Source organism: Miniopterus natalensis, chromosome 1 (assembly GCF_054644295.1).
Source record: "Miniopterus natalensis isolate mMinNat1 chromosome 1, mMinNat1.hap1, whole genome shotgun sequence".
Classification (NCBI taxonomy): domain Eukaryota; kingdom Metazoa; phylum Chordata; class Mammalia; order Chiroptera; family Miniopteridae; genus Miniopterus; species Miniopterus natalensis.
Genome location: NC_142081.1, coordinates 56,869,737 through 56,883,587, shown reverse-complemented (window position 1 = coordinate 56,883,587; position 13,851 = coordinate 56,869,737). Strand labels below are relative to the sequence as shown.

The 13,851-nt window shown below is 37.8% G+C and overlaps 1 protein-coding gene and 1 pseudogene across 1 annotated transcript in view; both read left to right on the top strand.

The window, feature by feature from the left end:
* The window catches only part of GOLM2 (golgi membrane protein 2), an 80,921-nt gene that overhangs the window by 22,905 nt on the left and 44,165 nt on the right, over positions 1–13,851 (top strand). The window contains exons 3-6 of the mRNA XM_016211435.2: positions 4,382–4,484; positions 6,164–6,254; positions 10,640–10,784; positions 11,094–11,174. Of these exons, the coding sequence (XP_016066921.2) occupies positions 4,382–4,484; positions 6,164–6,254; positions 10,640–10,784; positions 11,094–11,174 (420 nt within the window). The remainder of the gene's footprint in view (positions 1–4,381; positions 4,485–6,163; positions 6,255–10,639; positions 10,785–11,093; positions 11,175–13,851) is intronic.
* On the top strand, positions 1,293–2,367 carry LOC107535871 (heterogeneous nuclear ribonucleoprotein H3 pseudogene; annotated as a pseudogene).

Below are 13,851 nucleotides of genomic sequence, written 5' to 3'. Positions count from 1 at the left end.
AGGGGCTGGGGGTGGGCTGGGGAGGAGGAGTGAGGAGGAGATGTTGGTCAAAGTGTTCCAACTCTCAGTTATATGATGAAGTTTTGGGAATCTAACAGACAGTGTGGTGATTATAGTTAACAATACTTTTTTTTAATCCTCACCCAAGGATATTTTTTCCGTTGCTTTTCAGAGAGAGTGGAAGGGGGAAAGACAGAGGGGGGGGCGGAGAGGGAGAGGGAGAGAGAGAAACATTGATGTGAGAGAGACACATCAACTGGCCGCCTCCCGCAAGTGCCTGACCAGGGCCAGGAATCGAGCTTGCAACCAAGGCACGTGCCCTAGTCCGGAATTAAACCTGGGAGCCTTGGGTCCATGGGCCAATACTCTAACCATTGAGTCAGACTGGTTAGGGCAACAGTACTTTTTTATATACTTGAAAGTTGCTAAGAGAGTAGTAGATCTTAAATGTTCTCACCACAAAAAAGAAATGGCCGTTATGTGAGATTATAGAGGTGTTAGCTAATAGTACAGTGGCAGTCATTTCACAGTATGTAAGTGAATCAAATCAACATGTTGTATACCTTAATTATACCTTAAACTTACACAATGTTATATCTCAATTAAATTAAAAAAAAATAAAATGGCTTGAATATGTAAGCATATTTATTAAATACAAGCATTTTATGTGAATCATTTACTTTTTATACCTGGTTATTATATTATGCAATACTATTATTATGCATATTGTTAAACTTTTTATTTATATATCTCAGCAAGTATTCATGTGACTTCAAAATTTTTATTTGGTGTCAACATCTTTGACCAACATCTCCTTGCTCCTCCTCCCCAGCTAAATATAATCGCTGGTAGCACTTTGATATATTTTTATTGTAGCCTATTTTTTACATTATATTTCTGTGTAATTATATTAAAAATATATTTATATCTGACTTTTTTATTGTTGACACTATTAGTGATGTCCCCCATTTTCTCCCCCTCTTTAACCACCTCCACGCAGTGAAAAGTTAACAGCCAGTGGCTGAATAGCCATCTCAGAAGGTGAATAAAGAAAAATTAAATATATTAAAAGAGGATGGGGGCTTGCCGTCTCCCATCCCCCCAAGACAGTCGCGCTGCTGCGCAGCTCCCTTAGCGGTAGCCTCCACCAGAGAGGGTTAGGAGAACCGTTGAGTCGGGGTGCTGCAGAGGCCAGCGACCTCCGCAAGCACCGGCGTGGGCGCTGCTGTCGCTTGACAGGGTATCTGAAGTAAAAGGGGCATTTCATCAAACGATATCAATACTGTTTCAAGATGGATTGGGTTATGAAACATAATGGTCCAATTGACGCTAGTGATGGGACAGTATGACTTTGTGGACTGCCATTTTGTTGCAGCAAAGAGGAAATAGTTCATTTCTTTCAAGGGTTGGATATCCTGCCAAATGGGATAACACTGACAATGGACTACCAGGGGAGAAGCACAGAGGAGCCCTTCGTGCAATTTGCTTCAAAGGAGATAGCAGAAAATGCTCTGGGGAAACACAAGGAAAGAATAGGGCACAGGTATATTGAGATCTTCAGAAGTACCAGGAGTGAAATCAAAGGATTTTATGATCCACCAAGAAGATTGCTGGTCCAGCAACAAGGACCATATAATAGACCGATAGGAGGAAGAGGGGGTTATTATGGAGCTGGGTGTGGAAGTTATGGAGGTTTTGATGACTATGGTGGGTATGATAATTATGGCTATGGAAATGATGGCTTTGATGACAGAATGAGAGATGGAAGAGGTATGGGAGGTCATGGCTATGGTGGAGCTGGTGATGCAAGTTCAGGTTTTCATGACTGTCATTTTGTACATATGAGAGGATTGCCGTTTCATGCAACTGAAAATGACATTGCTAATTTCTTCTCACCACTAAATCCAATATGAGTGCATATTGATATTGGAGCTTATGGCAGAGCAACAGGAGAAGCAGATGTAGAGCTTGTGACACATGAAGATGCAGTAGCTGCCATGCCTAAAGATAAGAATAACATGCAATGTTGATACATTGAACTCTTCTTGAATTCCACTCCTGGAGATGGCTCAGGAATGGGAGGTTCTGGAATGGGAGGCTATGGCAGAGATGGAATGGATAATCAGGGTGGTTATGGATCTGTTGGAAGGGTGGGAATGAGGAACAATTACAGTGGAGGATATGGGACCCCTGATGGCCTGGGTGGTTATAGTCGTAGTGGTGGAGGCAGTGGAGGTTATATGGGCAAGGTGGCATGAGTGGAGGTGGATGGCATGGGACGTATTAGAGCATAACCACCAACATAATAGCCCTGACAACAGCATCTGGTCTACTAGACTTTCTTACAGATTTAATTTCTTTTGTATTTTAAGACCTATTTTAATGACTGAAGGAATGTGTTTTCAAAATATTATTTGATAAAATAACAGATTCTGATGGGAAAATCTGTTTCTGTAGGTTTTGTTTGTTTCATACTTTCACTTAAAAATAAATTTTTATATTAAAAAAAAAAGGATGGAGATATCTAGGGGAAGGGCTACACAGCGCTGAGTCAAAGGGTATTGGGTCCATGATGGCAGCAAGAATATACTTGGGACAGTGAAACAATAAAGAGCATACAAGAAGCAACAGAACCTAGGCCTTGATGCTTTGGCTCACTGAGAAGTCAGAGAGAGAGAAGGGGAGCCTCAGAGACAGGTTCAGGGGGTAAGCCCGGGATGAGCTGCCCCTGCCCATTGCTCTTCTGGGCAATGTCTCAATAGAATATTCGTCAGCTTTCCAGGTGTGCTCTTTCAGGGCCGTGGTCTCTACTGATTGGTCAGTGCCAGGGCAGGGTGGGTCATTAGTCAATGTATTTGGTCCTGAGGCACCCAGGCGCCACTTGTCCGATTTCGCTGCTTATCTGGGCCTAGAGCTGAAATACAGCTGAGGCCTAAATGTTATCTTTAGGGAGGAACGATCATGGGATCTAAATCATATGACCAATGATATGTTAGGGGAAGATAGATTACCCAGGGACAAAGTTCTTGTTTTCTCAGTTTCACCCCTTGCTAGGCATCCAGGGCTTCCTGCCCTGGTGAGTTTCTGTACTCGGCCCATCTGACACACAGCCCCTGCCCCCCATCCCTCTGACCATCACCACACTGTTGTCTGTTTCCATGGGCTATGCATATACATCTGCTTTTTAAAAATTTATATCCTGAGCATTTTTGGAGCACCTTTAAAGTAATAAGACTAATTCTATAAGCCTTCATGAAAGGTAGATGTTTTATTATACCTGTAATATTGGTAAATTATGGGTAGACATTACATTTTAGTCTTAATAGATGTTGCATATGCAGAGTAGACCTCTGTTCTCATTTGTAAAAAGACTTCCTTAACTACTACTTTTGCTTAACTGCTAAGGCTATTAGCAGTTAATCATCTGAAAAATGACATTTCTCTTCTCTGGCTGGATTTCTTTTAGTTTTAGGGTCAGATGAAGGGGGAACAGCTCCAGAAAATGTGGAGCTACTGATTATGCATAAATGTTTACAAAAGAGCATCTGGTTCAGCTTTTAATTTACTTTCCAGCTTGAAATTTCGTATCACTCATTACAACTAAAACTTTCAGTCCTTGTCCAGAAATTATGGACTTTAAAAATGCAATTTTGGTATTTGTGGACTTAGCATCAGTGGCAGAACTAGAAATGAGATCTAAAGTGATTAGCACCTAAGTTGGTAGTCAAATATGATTTAAAATGAAAAGTAAACCTCCCAGCCGCATTGCTCAGTGGTTGAGCGTCGACCTATGAACCAGGATGTCATGGTTCGATTCCCTGTCAGGGCGCATGCCCAGGTTTCGGGCTCAGTCTCCAGTAGGGGACATGCAGGAGGCAGCCTATCAATGACTCTCTCATCATTGATGTTTCTATCTCTCTCTCCCTCTCCCTTCTCTCTGAAATTAATAAAAACATATTTTAAAAAAAGAAACCTTGAATTCTATACCCATAGCAAACATATCTAAAAAATATGATTTTCCCACCTACTTTTAAAAATTTTTTTTATTTTTTTATTGATTTTAGAGAGGTTTAAAGAGGTAGGTAGGTGATTTTTTTTGGTACTGTTTTCATAGCTTATATGTCTACATAATGTGAAAAGATGTGTACTTTTTTAATATTTCTGATTGATGTGAAAGCTACTGAGGCTATCTTGTTTTAAAAATAAATTTTATTTGCCCTTGCATGTGTTATAAAATACAGTTAAATGGGGTGCTAATTTTATAATTTAACTCAATAAAAAATTGAGAAGTATATATAATTTTTAAAAATCCCGTAACTTCTCTCTAGGAAGCATTAGAGTGTGTAACTTTATTCCTTTGATTCTTACCTTGTGTGGCTAGAGCAACTTGCAGAGCTTCGTCAGGAGTTTCTTCGACAAGAAGACCAGCTTCAGGACTATAGGAAAAACAATACTTACCTTGTGAAGAGGCTAGAATATGAGAGGTAAGGTGCTACATGCAACAAATATTTATGAATCTGGAATATCTGCCCAACTTTTGGACAGTTCATTTTTTTCCTTTCTGGCTTCTGTTTTCCTTTTTTAGGTTGTTTAAATTCATTTTCTATTGTCTTTCTATTGCCTCTTAGAAATCTGTACTTTTTTATTTTGATAGCTTCAACACCATGAAAATATCTCTTACAAGGCCTGTTGTGTCTCCCTGTGGAAGACAGAAAATCTTGCCTGACTTTTATTGAATTAGATATGGGAAAGACTGAAAGGAAATTAAGAATCTGTGATTTTTTTTCCCCAAAGGGCATCCAGATGAAGACAGAATAGCTGAGGACTGAGTGCCAGCTGCTTTTCCTGCTCTTTACTTCAGGCCCCTTACTTACAGTGCTACACTTAGTTGGTGATGAAGTTGTGGAACCTTTTGGGGGCTTTTCTAGCAGTTACTCTTTAACAATCTTTATTGTATCTTTAATCAATTTTATAGTAAAAGGTATTTTTTAGGTTTGCATATCAAAAATTAGATTCGCCATATTTTAAAGTATCATTTATCCATTTCTGACTTCTTACTCTTGTAGGTTATCAATATACATCTATTTGTATTGAACCTAAGAGTATTCAATATTTCATATACCGATAGGATTAAAGGTTTAACATATTTAGAGGTAATATATTATTTTAGCCTGTTAATGTACCAAAGCTTGTTTAATCTCTTGCAATTGCTGAACCATTATAGTAGTTTTCCTTTTCTCACTATTGTTACTATCAGCTATGAAACTCTTTATGCAAAAAGGATTTTTCCCCTCTTATGTTATTTCACTGGTATATATTCTGAAATATAGAGTTCCTGATATAGAATGTTTTATTGTTTTTGTTTCCCATTTCACATATATGAAAGATTGCTGTCTAACATGATTGTACTAATTTATGATCTAAATGTTTCCCATAGCCCCATCAACATTGGCTTTTATAATTCTAATTTATTTTTGCAAGTATAGGAATAAGGTAATACCATAAGTACATATAGGAAATTTAATTTGCATTTAATGGTGAAAGTTAACATTTTTCTCTATATTAACTCATTTTTCTCTGTATTTGTTTCTTTTTGCATGAATGATCTATTTGTATCCTTTGACTAATGTATAGTAGAAATTTTCAGTCTTTATCTGTTTGGTTCCTTTACATTTTCTCTTGATGATTCTAGTCTATCTTATTTATTATTTTCTTCTATTCTTGCTCTTCTTATGGTTTAGACTTTCATTATTGTGTTAAAGTACTAACTATTGAATCATCTGCTGCCAATCCTATTAACTCTCATAATTCTATTTTTTCTCATCTATTACTATATTTTTTCTCTCTTTTCTCCTCTATAGTGTTTTTCTCTTCTATGATTGAAGTTGGCTCTGACAATTGATTTTTTATAAATGCAATTTTTAAAAACAGACTTTTATCTTTCTAATTTTTAATTAGCTTTATCAGTATTTTTATCCTCTATTAAATATTCAACTACTTTAATAATTTTGACTGCAAGCTATATTTATGTCTGCTCTTTATCCTTCCTTGCCCACCCTCCTGCTAACTGAATGCTTCACCTTTGTAAACGTAAGTTTTCAACTTGTAGACTTTGAGAATCCAATCCAAGACAATATAGTCTAAAATTGACTTTGTAATTTAGTTTTCAGTGTGGACAACAAATCAAGGAATTAAGAGCACATCATGAAGAAAATATTAAAAGGTTAGCAGACCACTTTTTGCAGGAACCAAAGGTAATTTAAAAATAAATACTTAAATTAAAATGTGTTCTTGTTATAAATATTGTAATTAGGAATTAAAATATGTACTTTTGTCATAAAACATTATATTTTTAAGTATTCTAGTCTGCCTAATTCTAAAAATGACTTGCAGTGGCTTTACTGCTGAGTAAATTTGATATTTGCAAAAACATAACCGTAACTCTTAAAACTAATTTTGAACTAAATATCTTTTATCTGACTTTTTAAAAAATCCTCACCCAAGGATATACTTATTGATTTTAGGGAGTGGGGAAGGGGGGAGAGAGAGAGAGAAACATCGAAATGAGGAACATTGATTGGTTGCTTCTCTACATGCCCCAACCAACCCGGGATTGAACCCACAACCTAGGTATGTACTCTGATCGGGAATCAAACTCTCAACCTTTCAGTATATGGGATGATACTTCAACCAACTGAATCACACGGGCCAGAGCTATCTGACTTAAAAAAAAGTTTTTTTAAAGAATAGTTTATTGATTTTTAGAGAGGGAGGAAGGGAGAAGAAACATCAATGCAAGAAGGTAGCATCGATCAGCTGCCTCCTTCGTGCCCCCTGTTGGGGATCGAGCCTGCAACCTCAGCATGTGCCTCGACCATAATTGAACCAACAACTCCTTGGTGCAGGAGATGATGCCCAACCAACTGAACCACACCGGCCAGGGCTAAAAATAATTTTTGCTGTTACTATATTTCTCAGGTTGTAAAGTGGAAAACATTTTACTGAAAAATTAATTACTTGCTATTTTATGCTTTTGAGAATCAGAAAAATAATTGAGAAACTCTCCCCTTAATTATAAATCTGTTACTCTGAATTCCTTTTTTAAAACACAGAAATGAAACACTAGCCACTATTTTGATTTATATTTTTGGGGGTGGCAAATTCTTTTATTAATTTATCCATTTTTCAGTTGACATATGTATTACAAAGTCCCTGCTAGAAATGGAGGCAATTTGTCTAAAGATTAGGACATTCATTTTTTTATACCTTGTAGTCTCATCTAACTAGCTGTGGTTTGAATAAAGTCTTGTGAATTAAACTAAAGAGAGGTTGAACAGTGAAAAATACTTATCTTGCTCTTTGGTAGCATCTCCTCTAAAGGACTAGAATTTAAGGAAACCAGATTTTCATTCTTAGTAGTTTCACTATTTTACAGCATGATACTGAGGGCATTGTTTTTTCTGTATTTTATTTTTTGAATCTATAGAGTGGAATAGCTGCTGCCTGAAAACAGTCTACCTTGAAGAGATATGAGGGTAGATTGCTAGAAATGGCAGGCCTGAGTAAGCTACTGGCATAGAGGCACTGAGAATAAGCAGAAGGTATTATTGAGACACTGGATAGTTAGAGGAACATAGTAGAACACAAAAGGAGCATAGAACATAGAAGGAAGAGGAAGAGAGGTTGCTGCTGCATTTGTGCTATCACAAGCCCATATAAATAATAGGGTAAGCCCTAGTCGTGTGGCTCAGTTGGGTGGGTGTTGCACCAAAAGGTTGCCAGTGTGATGCCTGATCAGGGCACATGCCTGGGTTTCAGGATCAATCCCCTGTAGGGGATATGCAAGAGGCAGCCTATCAATGTTTCTCTCTCATGGATGTTTGAATGTTTCTCTCTCTCCCTCTCCCTCTCCCTCTCCCTTCCTCTCTCTCTGAAAATCAATTTAAAAAAAAAAAAATGGGGTAAGTTTGCTCTCTTCTGTTCTTCCAAGAAGCACAGATGAGAGCTTTTCCTTTTTTCCAGGCAAGTATAGTTCTCTCTTTCTGCTCTTCTATACTGGGCTGTTTTTATATTATTAATTAACTAACATACTCTTCAATAATTCTTTGCCATTATCCTGCCCTAAATGGAGCAGGTAGAGAGGAGGGAGATTCTTAGAGAGCTCCTTTCTAGGGTAACACATCAGCTGCTTAATTTTACTCTCCACCTTTTATTCCCTGTTCTTCAACTACCATAACAAGTTGGTTCTGTGAAATTTAAGCTGTTTTTCTCATAGGAACAAATCCAATGTAAGCAATATGAAACAAGCATAAGTTGTATTCAGGGATTTATTATTATTTTTTTAACCAAGTAATTTAGGAATTAATCTGGAGAAGAAGCAAATTAAATCCAGCCTGCTTCCTGTTTTCATACTATCCATAGGCAGAGAATGGTTATTACATTTTAAAATGGTTGAAAAACTAAAAGAATATTTTGTGATGAGAAAATTGTAAGAAATTCACATTTTTGTGTCGATAAACACATCTTTTGGAATATAGTCACACTCATTTGTTTAATGTTTTCATGGTACGAAGGAAGAGAAATTGTTGTAGACCAGAGGAGACTAAGGAGACCTGAGGACTTAAATGCAATGTAGTATCCTGGATTGGATTCTGAAACAGAAAAAGGACTTCATGGATAAAGTGAAGTCTAAATAAAGTCTGGAGTTTGGTTAATAGTACACTAATGTTAGTTTCTTAGTTTTGCAAATGTGCCATGCTAATATAAGATGGTAACATTAAAGGAAATTGAGGGTTAATTACTTTTCTGTGAGGTTAAAATTATTTCTGAATAAAAAGTTTTTTTAAAAAACAATTAAGTGCCCCTTTACCAAATCATCAGCCTTGCACTTAGAAAACACTCATTTTCTTTTCTTTTTTTTATAGTTTATTGTTTTTTAGAGAGAGAGGAAGAGAGAGGGAGAGAGAAACATCAATGCGAGAGCAAAACATTGATAGGCTGCTTCCTGCGCGTTGCGACCCGGGATTGAGACCAGAACCCGGGCATGTGCCCTTGACCAGGCATTGAACTGGCACTCTCCTGGTGTATGGGACAATGCTCAACCAACTGAGCCACGTTGGCCAGGGCACTCTTATTTTCTTAAGAATATTAAATATTATCCATTCACATAAAGGTACACCCATTAATAACACATCAAAGGGACATCTTTGTTAACTATTTTAAATGAAAAACTATTTTTGAACAGTAAGTAGTTTGTTGACTTTTAAGTTTTGTTTAATATTGTTTGTTTTAACTGCATCTACAAAGCAGTGGACTACTATAAAAATAGCCTGTGATATTGCATCATAGTGAAAATACACAGAGATGCACGATAGCTGCTCAGGATGTGCCTCACTGATTTTCTTACCCTTGTCCTTTGTACTGACATGTACAAAATTTTCATTTTATCATTTTGCTCATCAACAATTAAGCTCTGAGATTTGACTATTGCTTACCAAGTTCCCAGAAGATGTGGAAGTGAGAAAGACTGTCGTTTGAATGTCTTCTCCACAATTCTCTGGATCTGTAACCTTGGACAGCTACTTAACTTCCTTAAGCCTCATATTTGTTTTTCCTCAAGCTGTTTATTTATCTCTGCTAGGGGATAAACTTGAAAGCAATTTGTAAACTATGAAGCACAGTACAAATGTTTGTTGTCGGTTTTATCCATGAGGTACACTGAATTGTCAAAGCACCTTTTTTCTTTTTTGTGACAAATTCTTACAGTTTGGCTCTTATAATTCTAGATTTCCTATAGATTTTTTAGTGCTATTGTTTCTTATAACATTACTTAATGATTACATTGCATAGTGCTTTAGAGTTGACAAACCATGTATAAATGCATTAAATATTAAGTATAAGGACCTATATGGTAACCCAAGCATTTCTACTTAACTCTTTGTCTCTCTCAATTTTCCACTAAGGCAACTCAACCAATATAAAAGAGAAAACTGGCCCATCAATAGAATTGAGCCAGGCCTAACCATATATCCGAAGATTCAAGTTTCCAAGGAGATGATGTGTTTAGGAGCAGGTTGGAAGGGGCACTGACATGGTGTGTTGCTCTGCCATTACTTTTTATGCTTTAGTGGTCAGTGCACCTGGGAAGAAATTGGCTGTTTATCACCCTTGCTCTTTCTACTTGGGGAAAAAAGCCTGACAATGTCAGCAGCCATTTATCACACTTGAGGGAGCACCTGTGTACCAATCTTCTGCTGCCTGCCGTCCTGCTGGATTATAACATTTGCCTGTAAAGAAACCAGCCTGCCCACAGCACCCAGGTCAATGCCCAACTGTAGGCCTCCACAGTAACCTACAGTGCTCAGCAAGACTCTCTTCTTGCAGAATCACTCCCTTAGCATAGCCAAAGAGAATTAAACTCTGTCTAATATTGTAGGCCACTGGCTTTAATTAGAGACTTTAAAATGTGCTGGTTATTCTTTGACTTCATATAAGGTGAACAGAAAATAATATTATATCCCACATTTCCAAGTGTTTGAAATTCAGAAAATGAACTGTTTCAGAACATTTAGTTAATATGTGAATGATTTAACGTTTTCAACTGCAAAATACTTACTATTACCAAATCTTTATCTAACAGCATGAGGCCTCCAAGTTGGAATTAAAAGATGGAAATGAATTGGGCATAAACAAACATACAGTACCTGAAAATGTTCCAGAAGTAGCTGAGAATGCTGAAGATAAGAATGAAAAACCCTCAAGCGACCATATTCCACATGGGAAAGGTATTACAGTGATTTTGTTTTGTGTTAATAGGATATTGACTTTTCTCATTTTGAAGTGAACATTTTCAATCATAAAGAATATTGTTTGATTTTAGTTCATTTATGATTAGGTGTCTGTATTGTTTCAAATTTAGATCCCTTGACACAGAAAAAACAATGTTATTTTAGTCACAACTATGTCCAAAGCAAGGTACAAAGACATTTAGTCAGTGTAGCTTGTTGCCTTAGAAACTGATTGTTACCTTCCTTCAAAACAATTTCAATTTATGTAAGGAAAATATAGAATTATATCTTTTGTTACTCGGGCAGAACTAATCAAACCAGGTGGTGATGCAGGAATGCCTGGAATAGAAGAGAATGACCTTGCAAAAGTTGAAGACCTTCCCACTGGTAAGTAAAAGTTAGTAGAGTATTTAACTAAAGCAATCATTATTATTATTTTAATGTATCTTTATTGTTGAAAGTATTACAGATGTCCCCCTTTTTTTCCCCATTGATCCCCTCCCCCCCGTACCTCCCCTCCTTCCCAGACCAGGCCTTTACCACACTATAGTCTCTGTCCATGGGTTATGCATATATGCATATAAGTTCTTTGATTAATCTCTCCCCATCCACTCCCCCACCCTTGCCTTCCCACTGAGATTCATCACTCTGTGTCAAGTTTCTGTGTTTCTGGATCTATTGTGTTCCTCAGTCTATTTTGTTTATTAGATTCCACATATGAGTGAGATCATGTAAAACAATCAGGAAGAATCAGTAAACCTGAATAGGCCAATAACAACTGATGAAATTGAAGCAGCAATAAAAAAATTCCCAGCAAACAAAAAGCCCTGGTCTGGATGGCTTCACAGGGAAGCTCTCTAATTCTTTAAGTTGTAAGGTTAGATAGTTTACTAAAAATTTTTCTTGCTTTTTGAGGTAGGCCTACAGTGCTATGAACTTCCCTCTTAGCACTGCTTTTGCTGTGTCCCATAGATTTGGGGTTGTTGTGTATTCATTTTCAATTGTTTCAAGGAAGTTTTTTGTTTCTTTCTTGATCTTATTGGTAACCCACTCATTGTTTAATAACCTGTTATTTGGCCTCCATGTGTTTGAATGTTTTTGAGTGTTTTTACTGTAGTTGATTTCTAATTTCATGCCCTTGTGATCTGAGATGCTTGATATAATTTCAGTCTTCTTGAACTTGTAGAGACTTGTTTTGTGTCCTAACATGTTCTCTAGCTTTGAGAATGACCCATGTACACTTGAGAGGAATGTATATTCTGCAGCTTTGGGGTGAAATGTTCTATAAATATCAATTGAATCCATCTATTCTAGTGTGCCATTTAGAGTCACTGTTTCTGTGTCGACTTTTTGTCTGGAAGATCTATCCAGTGAAGTCAGTGGGGTGTTCAAGTCCACGACTATGACTGTATTGCTATTGATCTCTCCCCTAAAGTCCTTAAGGTTATTATTGATATGTCCTTATTTATTGACATTTTAATTCTTTATGCCAGTTTCTCTCTCTATTTCTTCTTATTACAGCAGTCCCTTTAACATTTCCTGCGATCCTGGTTTGGTGGTGATAAACTTCTTTAGCCTTTTTTTGTCTGGGAAGCTCTTTATTTCACCATCTATTTTGAATAATAGTCTTACTGGATAGAGTAGTCTTGGTTTCAGATTCTTGTTTTGCATTTCCTTGAATACTTCATGCCATTCCCTTCTGGCCTGTAGAGATTCTGATGAGAAGTCAGCTGACAGCCTTATGGGAGCTCCTTTGTAGGTAACAGCTTGCTTTTCTCTTGCTGCCTTTAATATTCTTTGTCTTGAGTTTTTGGCATTTTAATGATGATGTGTCTGGGTGTGGGCCTCTTTGGATTTTTCTTGCTTGGGACTCTCTGTGCCTCCTGAACTTGTGTGACTTTTTCCTTTTCCAGGTTATTGAAGTCTTCTGCCATTATTTTTTCAAACAGATTCTCTAACCCTTGCTTACTTTCAACCTCTTCTGGCACTCCTATGATGTAAATATTGTTACGTTTCATGTTGTCCCACAGCTCCCTCAGACTGTCCTCCTGTTTTTTAATTGTTTTTTCTTTTTGTACCTCTGATTGAGTGATTTTTTTCTACCCCGTCTTCTAACTCACTGATCTGATCCTCAGCTTCCTCTAATCTGCTGTTTATTCCTTCCAATATATTCTTTATTTCTGCTATGTCATTCTTCATTTCCTTCATAGTTTCCATATCTTTTTTCATGCTGTTGAGCATCCTTACAATCAGTATTCTGAACTCTATATCCGATAGATTGCTTAACTCCATTTCATTTAGCTCTTTTTCTGGAGACTTCTCTTGTTCTTTCACTTGGGGCTTATTTTTTGGTCTCCCCATTTAGGCTGCCTATTTGGGTTTGTTTCTATGTATTAGGTAGGCCTCCTAGGACTCTCAGTCATTTTGAATGGTCTCTGTTACAGGCCAATGCCAGATGCTGTTTCTGACTGGCCTCGAGTGCCCTGTTTGAAGCTTTCAACAACCCAGTGCTTGAGGTCCCCTCTTTTTGGGCTGGGTGCATTTGGACAGGACCAAGATTCACACCAAAGTCTGCTTTTCCAAGACCTCGGTCCAGAAGCAGTTCAGGCAAAGACTCAAAGCACTCTGAGGTCTGCTTTTGGCTGCAGGCTGATTAATCTGATTTTCTCAATGAGCCTTAGGCTGTAGAAACTCCAAGGGGTAGGGGGAGAGGTTTTCTGGCAGGGTAGGGCAGTTGCTTCCCCCTCAGGCAAAGCTGCTTGGAAGGTAACTGTCTGCTCTGCAGTATGGAGGAATGACTCTGCACAGGAATCCAGAGGGGTACCCTCTGAGCTCTATCTCCAGAGCCCAAAACCCTAGGTTCTCCTCACACAGCTCCAGTCCACTCTGCCCTCCCTCTGCTGGAACCCAAGGTGAGTGGCTGCACACAAAACTTTGTGCATTGGCCCTTTAAGAGTGTGCCTGCATTTCCAGCTGTTTCTCCCTGGCAGACAGAAACCTGGATGCTTTTCACAGCCAGATGTTATGTGAGCACCTTTCTCAGTTCTCGTGCTCTTGGATGGGA